At 40.2% G+C, this 23,879-nt stretch overlaps 1 protein-coding gene and 1 pseudogene across 4 annotated transcripts in view; both read right to left on the reverse strand.

The window, feature by feature from the left end:
• Positions 1 to 23,879, reverse strand: part of M1A (meiosis 1 associated protein) — a 101,775-nt gene that overhangs the window by 50,853 nt on the left and 27,043 nt on the right. For all 4 annotated transcript variants that reach the window (XM_011713703.3, XM_071076967.1, XM_071076966.1 and 1 more), the window contains one exon: positions 6,905 to 7,090. In XM_011713703.3, the coding sequence (XP_011712005.2) occupies positions 6,905 to 7,090 (186 nt within the window). The remainder of the gene's footprint in view (positions 1 to 6,904; positions 7,091 to 23,879) is intronic.
• Positions 11,432 to 23,317, reverse strand: LOC112423671 (torsin-1B-like; annotated as a pseudogene).

The raw sequence follows: 23,879 nt of genomic DNA on the forward strand, positions 1-23,879 counted from the left end.
TTATTATTAGCAGTTTCCTCTTGAACTTTTAAACTCTGGAAGGTAATTGTTAAATGTATGCAATTCTCATTTGTAGTTAGACGTTTTTGATCCATGAAGAGGGATGAGACTAAAGCACTATTACTATTATTTTAAAAGACTTTATTTTTTTGAGAAGTTTTAGGTACACAGCAAAACTGAAAGGAAGGTACAGAGATAGCCCATATACCCCTTGTCCCACATATACATGGCCTCCCTCATTATCAGTATCTTCCACCAAAGTCATTGCAATTGATGAACCTATACTGACACATCGTAATCACCCAAAGTCCACAGATTACATTAGGGTTGACTCTTGGTGTAGTACATTCTATGAGTCTAGACAAATGCATAATGACATGTACCCATCAGTATAATAAATATCATATTGAGCCTTTTCACCACCCTAAGAATCCTCTCTGCTCTGTCTATTCATCCCTTCTTCTCCTCAGCCCCTGGCAACATTGATCTTTTTACTATTGCCATAGTTTTGCCTTTTCCAGAATGTCATATAGTTGGGGATATATACACAGCCTTTTCAGACTGGCTTCTTTCACTTAGTAATATGCATTTAAGGTCCCTTCATATCTTTTTGTGGCTTGATAGCTCATTTATTTTTAGTGCTGAATAATATTCCATTGTCTGGATAAATCACAGTTTATTTATCCATTCATCTACTGAAGGATATCTTGGTTGCTTCCAAGTTTTGGCAATTATGCATAAAGCTGCCATAAATACCCACATGCGGGTTTTTGTGTGGACAGGTTTTCAACTCCTTTGGGTAAATGCCAAGAAGCATGATTTCTGGATTATATGGTAAATATATTTTTAGTTTTGTAAGAAACCATCAAACTGTCTTTCAAAGTGGCTGTGCCATTCTACATTCCCATCAGCAATGAATGAGAGTTCCTGTTGCTCCACATCCTCACGAGCATTTGGTGTTGTCAGTGTTCTGGAATTTAGCCATTTTAATAGGTATATGGTGGTATTTCATTGTTGTTTTAATTTGCATTTCCCTGATGACATATGATGTGGAGCATCTTTTCATGTTTGTTTACCATTTGTGTACTTTCTTTGGTGAGGTGTCTGATAAGATCTTTGGTCCATTTTTTAAAATTTTATTTTGTTTTTAATTGACACATAATAATTGTATACATTTACGGGTACAGTGTGATGTTTTGATACATGTATACATTGTATAATGATCAAATCAGGATAATTAGCCTATCTATCACTTCAAACACTTCTCATTTATTTGTGATGAGAACATTCAAAATCCTCTCTGCTAACTATTTTGAAATACACATTATTGTTAACTATAGTCATGCTATTGCGCAATAGAACACCAGAACTTATTCCTCCTATCTAATTGTAACTTTGCACCATTGGCCAACCTCTCCTCATCCACCCTTTCCACCCTTTCTCCCTACTCTCCTCAGCCTCTGATAACCGCTATTCAACTCTCTACTTCTATGAGATCAATGTTTTTAGATTCCACAAATGAGTGAGATTATGCAGTACTTGTCCTTCTGTGCCTGGCTTATTTGACTTAATATAATGTTCTCTAAACTCATCCATGTTGTCACAAACAACAGGCTTTTATTCTTTTTTACGAAGGAATGGTATTCCATTGTGTATAAATACCACATTTTAAAAATCCATTTATCTATTGACAGACGCTCAGATTGACTCCATATCTTGGCTATTGTGCACAGTGCTGCAATAAACCTAGGAGTGAAGATATCTCTCCAACACACTGATTTCATTTCCTTTGGATATATACCCAGTAGTAGGATTGTTGGATTATATGGTAGTTCTGTTTTTAATTTTTTGAGGAACCTTCATATTGTTCTCCATAGTGGCTGTACTAATTTGCATTCTTACCAACAATGTAAGGAGGGTCCCCCTTCTCCACCTCCTCACCAATATTTGTTATTTTTAAAATCTTTTTTATAGTAGCCATTATAACTGGGGTGAAGTAATATTTTATTGTGGGTTTGATTTGCATTTCTCGGATTAGTGATGTTGAGCATTTTTTCACCTACCTGTGGCCATTTGTATGTCTTCTTTTGAGAAATGTTTATTCAGCTCTTTCAAATTATTCATTTTTTCCCTATTGAGTTGTTTGAGTTCCTTATATATTCTGGATATTAATCCCTTGTCAGATGCATAGTTTACAAATATTTTCTTCCATTCTCTAGGCTCTCACTTCACTCTATTTTTTTTTTTTTTTTGAGACAGGGTCTCACTCTGTTGCCCAGGTTGGAGTGCAGTGGTGCAATCATGGCTCACTGCAGCCTTGACCTCCTAGGCTCAAGTGATCCTCCTGCCTCAGCCTCCCATGTAGCTGAGATCACACATGCATGCCACCATGCCTGGCTAATTTTTGTATTTTTTTTTGTAGAGATGGGGGTCTCACCATGTTGACCAGGTTGGTCTGGAACTCCTAGACTCAAGTGATCCTGCTGCCTTGGCCTTCCAAAGTGCTAGAATTACAGGTGTGAGCCACTGCACCTGGCCCACTTCATTTTTTTTTGTTTCCTTTGGTGTGCAAAAGCTTTTTGGTTTGATAAAATTCCATTTGTCTATTTTTGCTTTTGTTGCCTGTGCTTTTGAGGTCTTATTAAAAAAAAAAAATCCTTGCCCAGACCAATGTCATGAATTGTTTCCCTTATTTTAAGTCAGGGTCTTGTTCTGTTGCTCAGGCTGGAATGCAGTGGTATGGTCATAGCTCTCTATAATCTTGAACTCCTGGGCTCAAGGGATCCTCTTGCCTTAGCCTCCTGAGTAGTTGGAACTACAGGCATGCACCACCACTCTAAGCTAGTTTTTCCAAAAAGTTTTTTTTGTAGTGGCAGGGTCTCACTATGTTGTCCAGGCTAGTCTTGAACTCCTGACCTCAAGTGATCCTCTTATTTCGGCTCCCAAAGTGCTGGGATTACAGGCGTGATCTACTGCACCTGGTACTTGTTCCAGATTTTAGAGGAAAAGCTTTCAACTTTTCCTCATTCAGTATGAGTTAGCTGTGGGTTTGTCATATATGGTCTTCATTGTGTTGAGGTACGCTCTTTCTGTACCTATTTTGTTGAGAGTTTTTATCATGAAGTGATGTTGAATTTTATTGAATGCTTTTTCTGCATCCATGAAGATGATCATATGGTTTATGTCTTTCATTCTGTTAATGTGATGTGTCATGTTTATCGATTTGCATATGGTGAACCATCCTTGCATTCCTGGGACAAATCCCTCTTGATTATGCTAAATGATCTTTTTGATGTGCTATTGGATTTGGTTTGCAAATATTGTAAGGGTTTTTACATCTATGTTCGTCAGAGATATTGGCCTATAGTCTTCTTTTTTATTGTTGTGCCCTTGTCTGGTTTTGGTATCAGGGTAATGCAGGCCTTGTAGAATGAGTCTGGAAGAGTTCTCTCCACTTCAAGTTTGTAGAGTAGTTGAGAAAAATTGGTATTAGTTCTCCTTTAAATGTTTGGTAGAATTCAGCAGTGAATCTATGAGGTCTGGGGCTTTTCTTCAACGGAAAACTTTTTATTACTGATTCAATCTCATTACTCGCTGTCGGTCTGTTTAGGTTTTCTATTTTTTCATGATTCAGTCTTAGCAGATTGTGTATATACAGGAATTTATCCATTTCTTTTAAGTTTTCCAATTTGTTGGCATATAGTTCTTCATAATAGTTTATAATAATCCTTTGTATTCTGTGGTATCAGTTGTAATGTCTCCTTTTTAATCTCTGATTTATTTGAATCATCTCTCTTGTTTTCTTAGTCTAGCTAAAAGTTTGTGATTTTGTTTATCCTTTCAAAAAAACAGTTCTTTTTAGTTCAAGACCAGCCTGACCAACATGGAGAAACCCCATCTCTACTAAAAATACAAAATTAGCCAGGTGTGGTGGCGCATGCCTGTAATCCCAGCTATTAGGGAGGCTGAGGCAGGAGAATTGCTTGAACCCGGGAAGTGAAGGGTGCAGTGAGCCGAGATGGCGCCATTGCACTCCAGCCTGGGCAACAAGAACGAAACTCCATCTCAAAACAAACAAACAAAACAAACAAAAAACAGACAAAAAACTAGTTCTTTTTCAATTGAACTTTTATGTGTGTGTGTGTTTTGTTTTTTTTTTTTTTGAAGAGACAAGGTCTTGCTCTGTCACCCCAGTGGTATGATCATAGCTCACTGCAGCCTCAAACTCCTGGGCTCAAGCAATCTTTCCACCTCGGCCTCCCAAGTAGCTAGGACTACAGGTGTAGGTGTGTGCACCATACCTGGGTAATTTAAAAGTTTTTTTGTAGAGATGGGATCTCACTATGTTGCCCAGGCCTGTCTCCAACTCCTGGCCTCAAGCGATCCTCCTGCCTTAGCCTCCCAAAGCGTTGTACTATTTTTTTTTTTTAGCCTCTATTTCTTTTATTTTTATTCTGATCATTGCTATTTTTTTCCTTCTACTAATTTTGGGTTTAGTCTATTCTTGTTCTTCTAGTTCCTTGAGGTGCAATGTTAGGTTGTTTATTTGAGATCTTTCTTTCTTCTTTTTTGATGTAGGCATTTATTGCTATAAACTTCCCTCTTTTGCTATATCTCATAGGTTTTGGTATATTGTGCATCCATTTTCATTTGACTCAAGAAGATTTTAAACTTCATTTTTAATTTCTCCATTGACCCATTGGTTGTTCAGGAGCATGTGGTTTAATGGTGTTCTCTGAGCTTTCTGGATCTATGGTTTGGTATCTGACTTTAAGAAATTCTCAGTCATTATTGTTCAAATGTTTCTTCTGTTTCTTTCTTTGTTTTCCTTCTGGTATTCCTGTTACATGTAAGTCATACCTTCTGTAGTTGCCCCACAGTTCTTGAATATTCTGTTCTGTTTTTTTTTGTTCCAGTTTTTTTTTCTCTTTGCTTTTTCAGATTTGAAAGTTTCTATTGATACATCCTCAAGCTCAAAGATTCTTTCTTCAGCCATAAGTCTACGAATAAGCCCATCAAAGACATTCTTCACATCTCTTACAATGTTTTTGATCTCTAGCACCTTTTTTGATTCTTAGGATTTCCATCTTTCTGCTTACATTGCCCATATGTTCTTTCATTCTGTCTACTTTATCCATTAGAGCCTTAGCATATTAATCATAGTTGCTTTAAATTCTGCGGTCTGAGAATTCCAATGTCTCTGCCATGTCTAGTTCTGATGCTTACTCTGTCTCTTCAAACTGTGTTTTTTGTCTTTTAGTATGCTTTTTATAGTTGTACATGATGTTCCAGTCTAAAGGAGCTGCTATAAGCAGGCCTTTAGTAATGTGCGGTAAGGGATAGAGGGAGGGGAAGTATGATTAGGTCTCAGTCTTTTAGTGAACCTATGCCTCTGGACTGTGAACTTTACAAGTGTCCCTCAGTTTTTTCTCTCCCTACTTAGGTGGGACAGGATGGCTAGAGTGGGCTGAAGTTGAGTATTTCCTTTTTGCTACATTGAAGGACACAGCTGGCTGTAGTTTGGTATTTCCCTTCTTCCAGGTCATTTAGATTCTGATAAAATCCCAGGAGGTTAGGGGTTAGGTTCTGTTTAACTAGTTTCTCCTGAGTAACTACCTGTTAGGGTAGTTTCTTTATACCTGTTAAGAACAGAGTGCTCTGGTATATTTCAAAATGGTTCATTTTTCCCTCTCCCTGTCAGAGGCATGAGGGAATTTTCCCCTGATGTTCACTATGAGGACTTGGTTGAGCTCCTGGAGGTAAAACTCACAAAAGCGTGGAGTGGTAGGATCATAGTTCAGTGCAACTTTGAACTCCTGGGCTCAAGCCATCTTCCTGCCCCAGCCTCTCAAGTAGCTAGGACTATAGGTGCACACCACCAAGTCTGGCTAATCTTTATTTTTTGTGGAGATGGAGTCTTGCTATGTTGTCCAGGCTGCTCTTGAACTTCTGGCCTCAAGGTGATCTTCCTGCCTTGGCCTCTCAAAGTGCTGGGATTACAGGTGTGAGCCACAATGCTCATCCTCTCCTAGAATTTGAGACTTGTCCACACCTAGCCTGTAGTAATGTCAATGACAGTTTCCTATTCTAGCACTGGCTCCTGTGGAGTTTTCTGTTCCAGTATGTTGTGATTCTCTATATTTGTCTGGTTGTCTCTCCCATTTTGGAGGCAACAGTTTGCCCTGTGACCTCACTTCTCAGGGATCTAAAAAATATTGTGGATTTTTTAGTTTGTTAAGCTTTTTACTAGTTGTTAGGATGGAGTGGCAACTTCCAAGCTCCTTACATGAAGAATTGGAAACCAGCAATCCCACACGATTATTTTTTGTCCTGTCTGTTTGATCCCTGAGGTTACAAGAGACCAAAATTGTCTTAACTTGCACTTGCTCATGTACCCAATGGAGTATCCAGCCACGCCCTTATTTATATTTTTAAGATTGACTCAGTCTGGCACTCTTGCATTTGCACACTTGCTAATCCTGAGAAAATTTACTCAATTTGATGCCAAGATTTGATTAAAAACAACTGTAAATTCCTAAGAGTACCAAGGTAAATATAAATACAGCTACCAATGTAGGCAGTTTAACATTTGCTTTACAATTTCCAAAAATCCAGAGGCAGATGGCATATTCAGATTTTATTTTGATTTCAGTTTTTCCTTATAATTCACTTCAGTCTATGTTTTTAGAGCTTTTCTCTATAACTATCTCTACACTAAGAACTGTACAAGTTATAGGAAGAAGAGAAACATGTCCTCTGCCTGTAGTGAGCTGAAAATCTAGCTTTGAATATTACATCCAGAGTGAATCAAAGAGAGAACAACGTAAGGATGAAAAATAATGACCTATATGGACTGAAATCAGAACACAGCTTGGAGTCAGTCCTAAAGGCCAGCATCACTTACCTCCAGGGAGGTATAGGTCAGAGCTGCCCTTGTGGTCACATGTGTGCTGTATTGTTTGAATTGCTGGAGCCCATCCTCTACTGCCAGCTGCAGAGAAGCGCCTTGTGATCTGAAACAGCCTTCTCTCTGTAACATGCGGAGCTCCGAAATGCAGGTCTGCAACCTAGGAAAGTTCCCTTTCACTTGCTGCAGAGAAAAATGAATCAAAGACACAAGTCTTTAGGGACCAGGTTTCAGATTAATTGGCAGTCTAAATTTATTATAAATAATTCCTCAGCAGTTCCTTCCCTTCCTGAAAATTTGTTTATTTGACCAACATCTACTGAATGCCTACTGTGTTCTAGGCACTGCACCAAAATCTTCCCTACACCAGAGGAAGAAAAATTTGTAGCCATAAAGGTTTTGATTATGTAGAGTTACCGGAAACATGAAAGGAAGTGTTTTAACTCATTCACTCACACAAAGGGAAATCCAGTTGTGTGACTGCTTAGTTTTACTTTGGGGTGACCTGCAAACTGCAGGCCAGTGTTCACCATAGACTTTATCTTCATTTCTTAGTCAGTCTAGGCACCAAAAGCTTCTCTATTTAAAAATGATGTTTTCCCAGAAGTGAGAATTTTGATGTGGTTGATCACTTCAGAATTCATATGTCCTATCTGATACACTCTTTAGGATAACTTCAGTAAAGAAGAGATACTTGGGTTAGTCTGCAGTCAGCTTAAGGAGCCAACATGTTAACCTAGACAAGCAACCTTTTGGTTCTCCTCATCTACCTTTATAAAAACTTGCTCTTAAGAGTCAACTAATTTAATCTGATACTAGATCAATGTTACTTCTCCTAAGGATATATGCATTTTGATAAATGTGGACTGAAGATTTGTGACATCATTTGAAGGGATTCCATGCATCAATAGCAGGTAGAGGGTGAGGAAGAATTACATTTTGGGACGCGGACAGCTTCCTGACCAAAGAGCAGAACTGAGTGATATCTGCAATGCACATAAAATCCATGAGCATGAGCTGTAAACCTGCCAGAATACAAAGATGGCTTAAGTCAGCCCCTTCCTGGGCTTAGCTCCACAGTTGCTTACATTCTTCTCTCCCCAAGTCTTTGGGGTGAAAACACAAGAAATTGGATATAATTCTTGCACAAAGAAAACTTGTAATGTAGATAGGAAAATAAGAAAACTGAGAAAGAAATGAGAAGAAATCACACCACAGGTGTAGCCTAGTAGGCTTTAAGCACTTCTTCTCATGTACCCCCTAAAAGAATCTGAGAAACAATGTACCCCCTTATGCATTTTTTTTTTTTTTTTGAGACGGAGTCTCGCTCTGTCGCCCAGGCTGGAGTGCAGTGGCTGGCTCAGCTTGCTGCAAGCTCCGCCTCCCAGGTTCATGCCATTCTCCTGCCTCAGCCTCCCGAGTAGCTAGGACTACAAGCGTCCGCCACCTCGCCCGGCTCATTTTTTGTATTTTTAGTAGAGACGGGGTTTCACCGTGTTAGTCAGGATGGTCTCGATCTCCTGACCTCGTGATCCGCCCATCTCGGCCTCCCAAAGTGCTGGGATTACAGGCTTGAGCCACCGCGCCCAGCCCCCCTTATGCATTTTTAAGTGAACATCTATATTTTAAAATTCCAACTTTATAAGTGGTTGCTAAGGATGTAACTTCCAGCATATTTTAAATATCAACATTTAAAAATAAAAATATAATATAACTCTTCAAAACAGTCCAATTGAATCTAAATGCCATGGTGATTTGATATTTACCATTATTCAATGTTAAAAGTACATGAACAAGCTCTTTTTTTCCCCAAGAGACAGAAATTTAGATTGTTCCTTTTTCTCCTTGAACCCATATTTCCATTTCACTTTCCCTGAGAGTTTTATCATAATGTAAAAGAAATTTTATGCTTGGCAACCTTTTATTGATTATCCCATCATACTTCTCTGCATCAAAAATAGCTATATTTTGCAAGAGTTCTAAGTTTCCTATGAGCATAAGCTCTAAGGGGCACTCTAGATTGAGTTATTATTAGAATTATCATTCATATACAGTTTATTAAAACAACATGTATATACCAATTTCAAGAAATAATTATCGGCATTAAACATAGCTTTAATTGGAAATGTTCCTCCTCTTAATGGCATAGACAGGCTGGGCTCTTCTTTCAATTAGCTCAGGTTTGTGTGAATAAATAAAATAACTACTGCTCAAATGATACAACATTCAGTATCAATTTTTATTCCTATTTTACTTATTTGGTGGCCAAAATGTGTTGAGCTTATTGCATCACTGTAAACGGAGAAAAATCTTGTTTTCTCTTGACCAGATACCCAAAAGGCTATAAAAGAAATGTAACTTAACTCCAATTTGAGAATATGTACTAAAAATTTTAAGCCTCACTTTGGTATTTTTAAAAGACTAAATGTGATACCCTACAAGGCATTTCCATATCATAAATTTATTCTATTACATTTTATATATAAAAATGCTGCACATTGTTCTAATTATGTGTCTGCAGTCATACTGCAACTATGGGACAGTCACAGAATGATTCACAACGGCTGGAATCTAAGCCTTACTTCTCAGTGATCAGGGCAGTCCAGCCTGGTGATGCCATATAGGGTGTCATCATTAGATGACACTCAGAATCAGCCACAACTTCAGACTAAGCTTGTCTGTGTCTACAATTGTGATGACATATTACTATGGATTTAACAATAAAAATTCCCAACTAACGCAGGAACAGAAAACCAAATACTGCATGTTCTGACTTATAAGTGGGAGCTAAATGATGAGAACACATGGACACATAAAAAGGGACAACACACACTGGGGCCTGTCAGAGGGTGGAGTGTGGGAGGAGGGAGAGGACCAGGAAAAATAACTAATGGGTAGTAGGCTTAATACCTGGGTGATGAAATAATCTGTACAACAAACCCCCATGACACAAGTTAACCTATGTACCTGCATATGCACCCTTGAACTTAAAATAAAAGTTAAAAAAATTCATACCATTTGTTTTATGAGTATCTGGGGAAAAATAAGCTATTATTCCATTTTATGTCCTTCTCAATGTTTTAAAATAAGCAATGTCCTATATTTCTATTACCTAAAGTTCCGAAGTAAAAACATTATAATAAATATACATATCCTTGAAAACTCTTAGCATTTCTAGTGTTTAATACTCCCACTTCTTTGGCAATGTTGAATCTGCAAACTGACTGCTCAGTCTGGGCACATGTCAACCATGGAGAAGGTGCAGGTCCCGTGAATTTCAAATGGTTCTCTGGAGTAAAGCAAGAGATTGACCCATATTTTAAAGCTAATAGCAAACATTTAACCACAGGAACCAAGGACTCAAATTCGAAGCTACCGTCTTATTCTGATTAGCCTCTGTGATGATATGGCTGGGGGAAATCTAGTAGCAAGTGAAGGTCAGGAGAAGCTGTGGTACAAGGAAGGCAAGTCGGTAAGCGATATCAAGTGAGAGATGGGTGAAGGAATTCCATGATCACGGATGTAATCAGCAGACCTGTCTGCCCCGCTCTGCAGAGGCCTTATATGGAGCTCCCACCCCACATGCAGACAGTTCACTCCAGGCCAAGAGTGCTCAGCTTGCAGGGCCATGCTCTCCCACCAGACACTATTTGTACCTGTTAAGTGCCACCAATTTAAACTGAAAACGCAAGTCAGTGAATCCTCTCTGTGTGAAGAAAAAGAAACAGAACAGAAGAATGTTTTTAGCAGGTGAAAACCTAATGCTCTTCAGACTGTAGCAGGGCCTTTGAACACCTTCAGTCACAACAGTAGCTTCTAAGGTGTGGGTGTTGTGGGTCAGAAACAATCCTCGATCCTCAGGCCTCCCTTGCACAGCTGTTTCCAGGCACTTCTGTCAAAGTCAGTAACAGTAAGTGTGAAGGGGATTTTATAGTTTATCTTTAACTGTAATTAACAGTTGGATTGCTGTCATGTTGCAAAATGACAAGTGCACTTGACAGATTAGTGTCTTTTCAAAAATCAATTCTTAGAAACTTCTATATCCTGAAAATTCACAGGTGCAAATGTGCCCAACCCCAAAGAAGTCTTCAAAATGTTTCTGAAAGGCAAGGCCCCTCGTGTGCTAAGCCTCCCAAATCCCTCTTATCCCATCTGGTGAAGAGCTCAGTGGACATCTAGCTGTCATTGTTCAGTCTTACAGCTCTTGTCTGAGTAGATTTTCTTGTCTTTGGGGAAAAGTGTCATTTCCTCTGCCACTCTTGTGACAATGTCTTCATCTATAGCAGAACCATGGGTCCTCATCTCTGCCTTCATGCATATTTTCACATGTCTATACTTCACTGGCAGAAAAAATGTAAAGTAATTGATTAAGGTTCTGTTGATCAGTCCATTGTACCACAGACCACTGTGCTTGTTATTGAAGACTATCAGACAGCCCAGGTTCCAGGTCCTTCAGCTAAATGTCTTCTCTCTTTCCTCCTACCTACCAAAAGTCAAGAGCTATCTCAGTTATGAGGTCCCTGCCTATGTTTCTGGGAAAGATGAAGATGGCTTTTTGGTGAAAACCTTTTTGTAGTGATCTAGAAACAGACTGATTATGTTGATAACCCTGGGGGTGGAATTTATCCATCTTGTCAAATATGAAAACAGCTGGAACATGCACTCATATTACCATGAATCCACTTCTGAAATTGGTTCTAGACCAACCATAAAAGATGAAATAGGATGGGGAGGCTCAAAGGACGCTCTGAGGGAGCAGAGACACTATGCTGCTCTTCATGCTCTAAAAGACTTAAGATCAGAGCTCCCTGGGGAAGAACTCCAGGAAACTGCACTCTCACTTCCATTCAGTGGGTAACAGTTTTTTTCAAAACTTTATCTATACAAAGTTGAAACTGGCAGAGAGCTAGATGTTAAAATGCAAGGAAGTTTTTTTCTAACTCAAATGACATGTTAAATGTGACTTTTTAAAGGTATAAGAAACACAAGATACATAAATATTTATCATTCACTGTTAACTAATCCATAGTGTTCATCTCACTGTGAACTGAAATCTCAAGTTAATATTACCAGACATACTGAGGACTAAGGAAATAGATTAAGACTTGCACAGTGCCCAAGACCAATGCCCTGTACTGATGGAATGAACGAAGGAGTTGACCTAGGTGACATTTCATGAAAAGCATTTGTTCTGACACATTCTTGGAACAAACAAAAAGACACCCAAGCGACAAGCTCTCAACCTCATAATGTAAAAAGGTTGTGACCAGGAAACTCCCCCAGATACATCCTTATTTATTTTACTATATTTCTAGAGATTTATGGAAAAATGTGAAAGATAAGAAAATTATTCCTGATTTTGGCAGTCTTCTCTATCTTACAGTTTGTGTGGCAAATACTCACTTTTACTTCTTTGTTAAGTTTCTGTTTCTTATTTCAGTCCCCACCTAATAGTGGGAATATTAACCTTGACAAGGACGACATTCATTTAAATGAGAATGAACCCTCCTAGATAATGTAATATAAATTAAAAGTGTAAAGAATATCTGAAAAGGAGAAACAGTGCCAATGTTCAGTTCTTTGAGGCTTTCTTTGAAGAAAGCAATGCCAAGGACTCAAAAGATGAGAGGAACAAAGAGAATAAAAGGAGTTTAGGAGAAAAAAATTCCTCTAATCTACATTGCAACATGCAGAGGCAAGGCTGAGGCTGCATCATAGGTGGAGAGCATTAAATGACTCCATGCCCAAACCACCTGCTGAAGAGTGGTCCACCTAACACCAAGTCCTCTGCTGGGAATGTTGAGTGCATTCATTCATTGTAGAATGTGACTACCATGTAAACTGGGAATTGAGAAATTTGGGTTCAAGTGTGCCTTAAATCAGTGGAGCCTGGGGCTATTGCAATGCAAAGAAAAGAGAAGCAGAGGCCAGAGTTAGTGCAGTTTGCCCAGACCAGTCCAAATGGCCTGTGAACGAGATAATACTGGGTTCTCCTGCCTGGTACAGTTTTATCTTTTGCTCATGAGGGAAGTACAGAGTTGGTACAAATAGGTGGACAGTTACTCTTCAGGCCTTTTGAGTTAAGATGTTCAGCCACAATTTGGCTGACAAAATTCTTGCCTATGCCAGCTCAGCCATGTAAGGAAAGAACTAGTGGTTTCTAGAGATTTCTGTTGCTTCTGAAGCCAGTCAGTGCCTTGAGAATCACTTCCGTGGCAACATGCTGTCCAAACAGCTTCTCCTTCAAAGTCAGCCTTAAGGGTTCTAGGAGCCAGCTCCAGAATAGAGAAACATACCCTAAAAATGCACCAGAAAGGCCGGGCGTAGTGGCTCACGCCTGTAATCCTAGCACTTTGGGAAGCCGAGGTGGGCGGATCACGAGGTCAGGAGATCGAGACCATCCTGGCTAACATGGTGAAAACCCGTCTCTACTAAAAATACAAAAAAAAAAAAATTAGCCAGGCATAGTGGTAGGCGCCTGTAGTCCCAGCTATTCCAGAGGCTGAGGCAGGAGAATGGCATGAACCCGGGAGGTGGAGGTTGCAGTGAGCAGAGATGGCACCACTGCCCTCCAGCCTTGGCGACAGAGCAAGGCTCCGTCAAAAAAAAAAAAAAAAAGGCACCAGAAAAGCAGCACTTTCCCAGCTGGCAAAGTGAGAGGCACAGATTAACAAGTGATCCAGCAGAGCCTCTGTGCAATATGGCAGCCACTAGCCACCTGTGGGTATTATCTGAGACGTGGCTACTCCAATTGAAGGTTTGTTGTCCATGTAAAATACACACAAGGCTTTGAAGAGTAGCAAAAAAGGTAATATTGGCCGGGTGCAGTGGCTCATGCCTGTAATCCCAGCACTTTGGGAGGCCAAGGCAAGAGGATCATGAGGTCAGGAGATCGAGACTATATCCTGGCTAACATGGTGAAACCCTGTCTCTACTAAAAATAACAACAACAACAACAACAACAATAATTAGCCGGGTATGGTGGCAGGCGCCTGTAGTCCCAGCTACTCCGGAGGCTGAGGCAGGAGAATGGCCTGAACCTGGGAGGCGGAGCTTGCAGTGAGCCGAGATCACGCCACTGCACTCCAGCCTGGGAGACAGAGCGTGACTCCGTCTCAAAAAAAAAAAAAAAAAAAGATAATATTGGCTGGGGGCGGTGGCTCAAGCCTGTAATCCTGGCACTTTGGGAGGCAGAGGTGGGTGGATCATTTGAGGTCAGGAGTTCGAGACCAGCCTGGCCAACATGGTGAAACCCCACCTCTACTAAAAAAAAAGAAATACAAAAATTAGCCAGGTGTGGTTGTGCACAACTGTAATCCCAGGTACTCGGGAGACTGAGGCATGAGAATCACTTAGACCTGGGAGGTGGAGGATGCAGTGAGCTGAGATCATGCCACTGTACTCCAGCCTGGGCCACAGAGTGGGACTCCATCTCAAAATAATAATTAAAAAAGATAATATTGGGGGCATGCCCAAGATGGCCAAATAGGAACAGCTTCAGCCTCCAGCTCCCAGCGTGAGTGACACAGAAGACGGGTGATTTCTGCATTTTCAACTGAGGTACTGGGTTCATCTCACTGGGGAGTGCCAGACAATCGGTGCTGGTCAGCTGGTGCAGCCCGACCAGCGAGAGCTGAAGCAGGGCGAGGCATCACCTCACCTGGGAAGCGCAAGGGGGAAGGGAATCTCTTTTCCTTGCCAAAGGAAACTGAGACACACAACACCTGGAAAATCGGGTAACTCCCACCCTAATACTGCGCTTTACCAAGGGTCTTAGCAAATGGCACACCAGGAGATTATATCCCACACTTGGCCTGGAGGGTCCCACGCCCACAAAGCCTCCCTCATTGCTAGCACAGCAGTCTGAGATCTAACTGCTAGGCGGCAGTAAGGCTGGGGGAGGGGCGCCCACCATTGCTGAGGCTTAAGTAGGTAAACGAAGCCTTTGGGAAGCTCGAACTGGGTGGAGTCCACCGCAGCTCAAGGAGGCCTGCCTGCCTCTGTAGACTCCTCCTCTGGGCACAGGGCATAGCTAAACAAAAAGCAGCAGAAACCTCGGCAGAGGTAAATGCCCCTGTCTGATAGCTTTGAAGAGAGCAGTGGATCTCCCAGCACGGAGGTTGAGATCTGAGAACGGAAAGACTGCCACGGAGGTTGAGATCTGAGAACGGACAGACTGGCTGCTCAAGTGGGTCCCTGACCCCTGAGTAGCCTAACTGGAAGACATCCCCCACTAGGTGCAGACAAACACCTCACACCTCACATGGCAGGGTACACCCCTGAGACGAAGCTTCCAGAGCAAGAATCAGACAGCAACACTCACTGTTCAGCAATATTCTATCTTCTGCAGCCTCCGCTGCTGATACCCAGGCAAACAGGGTCTGGAGTGGACCTCAAGGAAACTCCAACAGACCTACAGCTGAGGGTTCTGACTGTTAGAAGGAAAACTAACAAACAGAAAGGACACCCACACCAAAACCCCATCAGTACATCACCATCATCAAAGCCCAAAGGCAGATAAAACCACAAAGATGGGGGAAAAGCAGTGCAGAAAAGCTGGAAATGCAAAAAATCAGAGTGCATCTCCCCTCCAAAGGAACGCAGCTCATAACCAGCAACGGAACAAAGCTGGACAGAGAATGACTTTGACGAGCTGAGAGAAGAAGGCTTCAGTCGATCAAACTTCTTAGAGCTAAAGGAGGAACTACGTAACCAGCGCAAAGAAACTAAAAACCTTGAAAAAAGAATGGATGAATGGATAACTAGAATAATCAAGGCAGAGAAGACCTTAAAAGAACTGATAAAGATGAAAACCATAACACGAGAACTACGTGACAAATGCACAAGCTTTAGTAACCGACTCGATCTACTGGAAGAAAGAGTATCAGCGATTGAAGATCAAATGAATGAAATGAAGTGAGAAGAAAAGCGTGGAGAAAAAAGAGTAAAAAGAAATGATCAAAGCCTCCAAGAAGTATGGGATTATGCGAAAAGACCAAATCTGCGTCTGACTGGTGTGCCTTAAAGTGATGGGGAAAATGGAACCAAGTTGGAAAACACTCTGTAGGATATCATCCAGGAGAACTTCCCCAACTTAGTAAGGCAGGCCAACATTCAAATTCAGGAAATACAGAGAACGCCACAATGATACTCCTCGAGAGGAGCAACTCCAAGACACATAATTGTCAGATTCATCAAAGCTGAAATGAAGGAAAAAATGTTAAGGGCAGCCAGAGAGAAAGGTCGGGTTACACACAAAGGGAAGCCCATCAGACTAACAGCAGATCTCTCAGCAGAAACTCTCCAAGCCAGAAGAAAGTGGGGGCCAATATTCAACATTTTTAAAGAAAAGAATTTTCAACCCAGAATTTCATATCCAGCCAAACTAAGTTTCATAAGTGAAGGAGAAATAAAATTCTTTACAAACAAGCAAATGCTTAGAGATTTTGTCACCACCAGGCCTGTCCTACAAGAGATCCTGAAGGAAGCACTAAACATGGAAAGGAACAACAGGTACCAGCCATTGCAAAAACATGTCAAAATGTAAAGTCCATCAATGCTAGGAAGAAACTGCATCAACTAGTGAGCAAAATAACCAGCTAATATCATAATGACAGGATCAAGTTCACACATAACAATATTAACTTTAAATGTAAATGGACTAAACGGTCCAATTAAAAGACACAGACTGGCAAATTGGATAAAGAGTCAATACCCATCAGTTTGCTGTATTCAGGAGACCCATCTCACATGCAGAGACACACACAGGCTCAAAATAAAGGGATGGAGGAAGATCTACCAAGCAAATGGAGAACAAAAAAAAAGCAGGGATTGCAATCCTAGTCTCTCATAAAACAGACTTTAAACCATCAAAGATCAAAAGAAACAAAGAAGGCCATTACATAATGGTAAAGGGATCAATTCATCAGGAAGAGCTAACTATCCTAAATATATATGCACCCAATACAGGAGCACCCAGATTCATAAAGCAAGTCCTTAGAGACTTACAAAGAGACTTAGCCTCCCATACAATAATAATGGGAGACTTTAACACCCCACTGTCAATATTAGACACATCAACGAGACAGAAAGTTAACAAGGATATCCAGGAATTGAACTCAACTCTGTACCAAGCGGACCTAATAGACATCTACAGAACTCTCCACCCCAAATCAACAGAACATACATTCTTCTCAGCACCACATCGCACTTATTCCAAAATTGACCACATAGTTGGAAGTAAAGCACTCCTCAGCAAATGTAAAAGAACAGAAATTATAACAAACTGTCTCTCAGACCACAGTGCAATCAAACTAGAACTCAGGACTAAGAAACTCAATCAAAACCACTCAACTACATGGAAACTGAACAACCTTCTCCTGAATGACTACTGGGTACATAACAAAATGAAGGCAGAAATAAAGATGTTCTTTGAAACCAATAAGAACAAAGATACAACATACCAGAATCTCTGGGACACATTTAAAGCAGTGTGTAGAGGGAAATTTATAGCACTAAATGCCCACAAGAGAAAGCAGGAAAGATCTAAAATTGACACCCTAACATCACAATTAAAAGAACTAGAGAAGCAAGAACAAACACATTCAAAAGCTAGCAGAAGGCAAGAAATAACTAAGATCAGAGCAGAACTGAAGGAGATAGAGACACAAAAAACCCTTCAAAAAAATCAATGAATCCAGGAGCTGGTTTTTTGAAAAGATCAACAAAATTGATAGACCGCTAGCAAGACTAATGAAGAAGAAAAGAGAGAAGAATCAAACAGACACAATAAAAAATGATAAAGGGGATATCACCACCGACCCCACAGAAATACAAACTACCATCAGAGAATACTATAAACACCTCTACGCAAATAAACTAGAAAACCTAGAAGAAATGGATAATTTCCTGGACACTTACACTCTCCCAAGACTAAACCAGGAAGAAGTTGAATCCCTGAATAGACCAATAGCAGGCTCCGAAATTGAGGCAATAATAGCCTACCAACCAAACAAAGTCCAGGACCAGATGGATTCACAGCCGAATTCTACCAGAGGTACAAGGAGGAGTTGGTACCATTCCTTCTGAAACTATTCCAATCAATAGAAAAAGACGGAATCCTCCCTAACTCATTTTACAAGGCCAACATCATCCTGATACCAAAGCCTGACAGAGATATAACAAAAAAAGAGAATTTTAGACCAATATCCTTGATGAACATCGATGTAAAAATCCTCAATAAAATACTGGCAAACCGAATCCAGCAGCACATCAAAAAGCTTATCCACCAAGATCAAGTGGGCTTCATCCCTGGGATGCAAGGCTGGTTCAACATAACGCAAATTAATAAACGTACTCCAGCATATAAACAGAACCAAAGACAAAAACCACATGATTATCTCAATAGATGCAGAAAAGGCCTTTGACAAAATTCAACAGCCCTTCATGCTAAAAACTCTCAATAAATTCGGTATTGATGGAACATATCTCAAAATAGTAAGAGCTATTGATGACAAACCCACAGCCAATATCATACTGAATGGGCAAAAACTGGAAGCATTCCCTTTGAAAACTGGCACAAGACAGGGATGCCCTCTCTCACCACTCCTATTCGACATAGTGTTGGAAGTTCTGGCTAGGGTAATCAGGCAAGAGAAACAAATAAAGGGTTCAGTTAGGAAAAGAAGAAGTCAAAATGTCCCTGTTTGCAGAGGACATGATTGTATATTTAGAAAACCCCATTGTCTCAGCCCAAAATCTCCTTAAGCTGATAAACAACTTCAGCAAAGTCTCAGGATACAAAATCAGTGTGCAAAAATCACAAGCATTCCTATGCACCAATAATAGACAAACAGAGAGCCAAATCATGAATGAATTCCCATTCACAATTACTACAAAGAGAATAAAATAACTAGGAATCCAACTTACAAGGGATGTGAAGGACCTCTTCAAGGAGAACTACAAACCACTGCTCAATGAAATAAAAGAGGACACAAACAAATGGAAGAACATACCATGCTCATGGATAGGAAGAATCAGTATCTTGAAAATGGCCATACTGCCCAAGGTAATTTATAGATTCAATGCCATCCCCATTAAGCTGCCAATGACTTTCTTCAAAGAATTGGAAAAAACTGCTTTAAAGTTCATATGGAACCAAAAAAGAGCCCGCATTGCCAAGAAAATCCTAAGCCAAAAGAACAAAGCTGGAGGCATCACGCTACCTGACTTCAAACTATACTACGAGGCTACAGTAACCAAAACAGCATGGTACTGGTACCAAAACAGAGATATAGACCAATGGAACAGAACAGAGCCCTCAGAAATAATACCACACATCTACAGCCATCTGATCTTTGACAAAACTGACAAAAACAAGAAATGGGGAATGGATTCCCTATTTAATAAATGGTGCTGGGGAAATGGGCTAGCCATAAGTAGAAAGCTGAAACTGGATCCTTTCTTTACTCCTTATATGAAAATTAATTCAAGATGGATTAGAGACTTAAATGTTAGACCTAAAACCATAAAAACCCTAGAAGAAAACCTAGGTAATACCATTCAGGACATAGGCATGGGCAAGGACTTCATGTCCAAAACACCAAAAGCAATGGCAACAAAAGCCAAAATTGAAAAATGGGATCTAATTAAACTAAAGAGCTTCTGCACAGCAAAAGAAACTACCATCAGAGTGAACAGGCAACCTATAGAATGGGAGAAAATTTTTGCAATCTACTCATCTGACAAAGGGCTAATATCCAGAACCTACAAAGAACTCAAACAAATTTACAAGAAAAAAACAAACAACCCCATCAAAAAGTGGGCAAAGGATATGAACAGACACTTCTCAAAAGAAGACATTCATACAGCCAACAGACACATGAAAAAATGCTCATCATCACTCGCCATCAGAGAAATGCAAATCAAAATAAACCACAATGAGATACCATCTCACACCAGTTAGAAAGGCAATCATTAAAAAATCAGGAAACAACAGGTGCTGGAGAGGATGTGGAGAAATAGGAACACTTTTACACTGTTGGTGGGACTGTAAACTAGCTCAACCATTGTGGAAAACAGTGTGGCGATTCCTCAAGGATCTAGAACTAGAAACACCATTTGACCCAGCCATCCCATTACTGGGGATATACCCAAAGGATTATAAGTCATGCTGCTATAAAGACACATGTACATGTATGTTTAATGTGGCACTATTCACAATAGCAAAGACTTGGAATCAACCTAAATGTCCATCAGTGACAGACTGGATTAAGAAAATGTGGCACATACACACCATGGAATACTATGCAGCCATAAAAAAGGATGAGTTCGTGTCCTTTGTAGGGACATGGATGCAGCTGGAAACCATCATTCTTAGCAACCTATAGCAAGAACAGAAAACCAAATACCTCATGTTCTCACTCATAGGTGGGAGTTGAACAATGATTCACTGCAGCCTCAAACTTCCAGGCTCAAGCAATAATCCTTCCTTAGCCTCTGGAGTAGCTGGGACTACAGGCATGAACCACCACACCTGGCTAATTTTTAAATTTTTAGTAGAGACAAGGTCTTGCTATGTTGCCTAGGCTGGTCTCGAACTCATGGGCTCAATTGAGACTCCCACCTTGCCTCCCGAAGTGTTGGGATTATAGGCGTGAGCCACCATACCTGGCCTATAATTAAAAAAAAAAAAATTAGATAATGGAATCAGCAGGCATAGTATTATCTCATTTATTTAAAATTTAAGTATTTTCTCTGTCTATCATCTATCTATAGGGTTGTCTTGAAATAGGTTGACACTCATATCATTGTTGGAAGGATTGGTCACAAAGGCATAGGCTAGTGCTAGATCAGCACAAGTCAGTATTAAAGTAAAGGTGAAGAGGATTTCAGAGGCTGTAAAGCTGTGGCACATTCTAGTTGGTTATCAGAAAGTCAAGTTAGAGAAATAAGGGATAAAAAATTGAAAATATTGGGTAAACTCCAGGAATCAGTAGACATATATTATTGACCTAGAGCACTTGAGTATGGCTAATACTTGTTGAACATCACGTAAATGCCTTGGCTTGACAAAATCTTCAAGAATTCTATTTCTGGGCTTTCATACATGAACTTTTTTGGGTTATCCTATAGATAATATGGCCCTAGGCAGTTAGGATAACTTAGATTGATGTTTCATTGGCGGTCAGGTCAAGAAACCAGAATGCTGTTTAGGGAGGGGATTAAAAATATTTAAAAAGAAAATCAGAATTCCCTTTGTAAAAAATAAAATCTTACAAAGACTCCCTATATATAAATTGGCATTTTATCAGCATAAATGTATTTTTATTTATTTATTTATTTTTTGAGACGGAGTCTCGCTCTGTCACCCAGGCTGGAGTGCAGTGGCCGGATCTCAGCTCACTGCAAGCTCCGCCTCCCGGGTTCACGCCATTCTCCTGCCTCAGCCTCCCGAGTAGCTGGGACTACAGGCGCCTGCCACCTCGCCCGGCTAAGTTTTTGTATTTTTAGTAGAGACGGGGTTTCACTGTGTTAGCCAGGATGGTCTCGATCTCTTGACCTCGTGATCCGCCCGTCTCGGCCTCCCAAAGTGCTGGGATTACAGGCTTGAGCCACCGCGCCCGGCCCATAAATGTATTTTTAATATTTATTTATGTATTTTGAATACATACATTCGTAGGGTTTGAAATTCAAAAGAATATGTAATTTTATCATTTTTCTTCCCTAAATAGAATTGTTGGCAATACTTTTCTGTATCTTGCTTTTGTTGATTATTGTATTTGAGCAATCATTTCACATCATTATAGAGTATTCCATTAAAGGATGAACCGTGATTTTATGTAACCAATCCCCTATTAACAGACATTCAATTTGTTTCCAATCTTTTGTTACAGCAAACAGTGCTGAAACAAATAATCTTGTACTTATTTTGCACATGTGCAAATACATATGTAGGATAAGGTCCTGGAAGTGAATTTGCTACGTTAAAAGATATGTAAATTGTGATACTGTCACCAAATTGCCCCTATAGAAATTATGTCAATTTATACACTGACAAATGGCATATAAGCATGCTTATTTCTTCAAATTCTCGTGACAATGTGTCATAGAAAAAATTTTTGCCAATCATATAGGTGGAAAGTGACATCTCTGCATATTTGAATTTCTCTTACTATGAATGAGGTTGATGTATTTTCATGTCTCAATGTCATTTATATTTTCTTTTCTGAAAACTGACTGTGTATATCCATCCTCATTTTCTTTTTTTTTTTTTTGAGATGGAGTCTTACTCTGCTGCCCCGGCTGGAGGTGCAGTGGTGTGATCTCGGCTCACTGCAAGCTCCACCTCCTGGGTTCATGCCATTCTCCTGCCTCAGCCTCCCGAGTAGCTGGGACTACAGGCACCCGCCACCATGCCTGGCTCATTTTTTGTATTTTTTAGTAAAGACAGGGTTTCACCTTGTTAGCCAGGATGGTCTCAATCTCCTGACCTCGTGATCTGCCCGCCTTGGCCTCCCAAAGTGCTAGGATTACAGGCGTGAGCCACCGTGCCCGGCCCATCCATCCTCATTTTCTATTGAGTTATTGAATGTTTTTTTCTTACTGAATTGTAGGAGTTTTCTACATATGTAGAAAATTAACCCTATGTGATATGAGAAGCAAATATTTTCCTCATATTGTTATTTATCTTTAGAATTTGCATGTATATTCTTTGCCAAGCATACATTCTGTTTTGATATATTATTAATCTTTTATTTTTAGATTTTTTTGGTTTTATATTATGCTTAGAAAAGCCATTCCTATTCTTATATTATTTTCTCCCCATGGTCTGTTTATTAATTATTAATTTACTGCTTCTCAACTCCAAATTCATCCTTCAATACATGCTCTGTGATAAATTCCTTTAAGCATTTCTGTTTTACAGTGAGCACAATGTTAAGTTTTCTTAGTAAAGGGCACTGGAGGGACATGAGGAGGTTCTTCTGTTGTTACATGCAGCACACTGTGGGTCAGCTGTGGGGTGCAGGGCTATTTAATGGTGACCCATCCATGCATTCAGAATTCATAGTCTTTCAGTGACTTCATAGCCCTGCCTGGCCTAGTAATCACCTTTCTGCAGCCCTTTCAACACGGACACCATATGATTCAGACCTCTTGCCTGTACTAATGCCTAATTCCCTTTGCTCACTTGTCCCTCCCCATGAGAAGTTTGTCTCCTGTGGCCATCTCAATGCTACTGCTCTTCCAACATGGAGAATACACATTCTGGGCATCCTGCCTGCACTCTCTCTGCATGACTGTATACCCAGCCATCACTGTAGCTCACCTATCACTGGAGAGTAGCTTCCTGCTTTCCCAGTAACTGTAGACCAACTTTAGCCTTGACAAACCAGTGAACTTCTCTGCCATCCAGTGGGTTACAAATACACATTCTGCAATTTGGTGTGAACCCCAGCCTCGGGAAGGGAGTCCTCTTTTCAAGTTTGACTTTCCTTAGGATCTCTCCCTTAGCCCTAGGGTACCATATAAATTCCCTTATATCTAATAGGTAATCTATTATCATAGTTTAATATGTTAAGCTATATTTCAGTTTGTTTTTGTTTTTGTTTTTGTTTTTTTGAGATAGGATCTTGCTCTGTCACCCAGGCTAGAATGCAGTAATGAGGAAATCATAGCTCATGACACTGGGCTCAAGGGATCCCCTCGCCTCAGCCACCTGAGTAGCTAGGATTACAGGTGCAGGCCACCATGTCTGGCTAATCTTTTATTTTTAAATTTTTTGTAGAGATGAGGTCTCATTATGTTGCTCAGGCTGGTTGTGAACACCTGGCCTCAAGCAATCCTCCCACCTTGGCCTCCCAAAGTGCTAGGATTACATGCATGAACCAACATGCCCAGCCTGTATTCAAACTTTTTACACAAACTTTCCTTGTTTAAATCACTATGGTTTGTTTCCTGATTATACTCAGAC

The sequence above is a fragment of the Macaca nemestrina genome, chromosome 13 (genome assembly GCF_043159975.1).
Source record: "Macaca nemestrina isolate mMacNem1 chromosome 13, mMacNem.hap1, whole genome shotgun sequence".
Taxonomy (NCBI): Eukaryota; Metazoa; Chordata; class Mammalia; order Primates; family Cercopithecidae; genus Macaca; species Macaca nemestrina.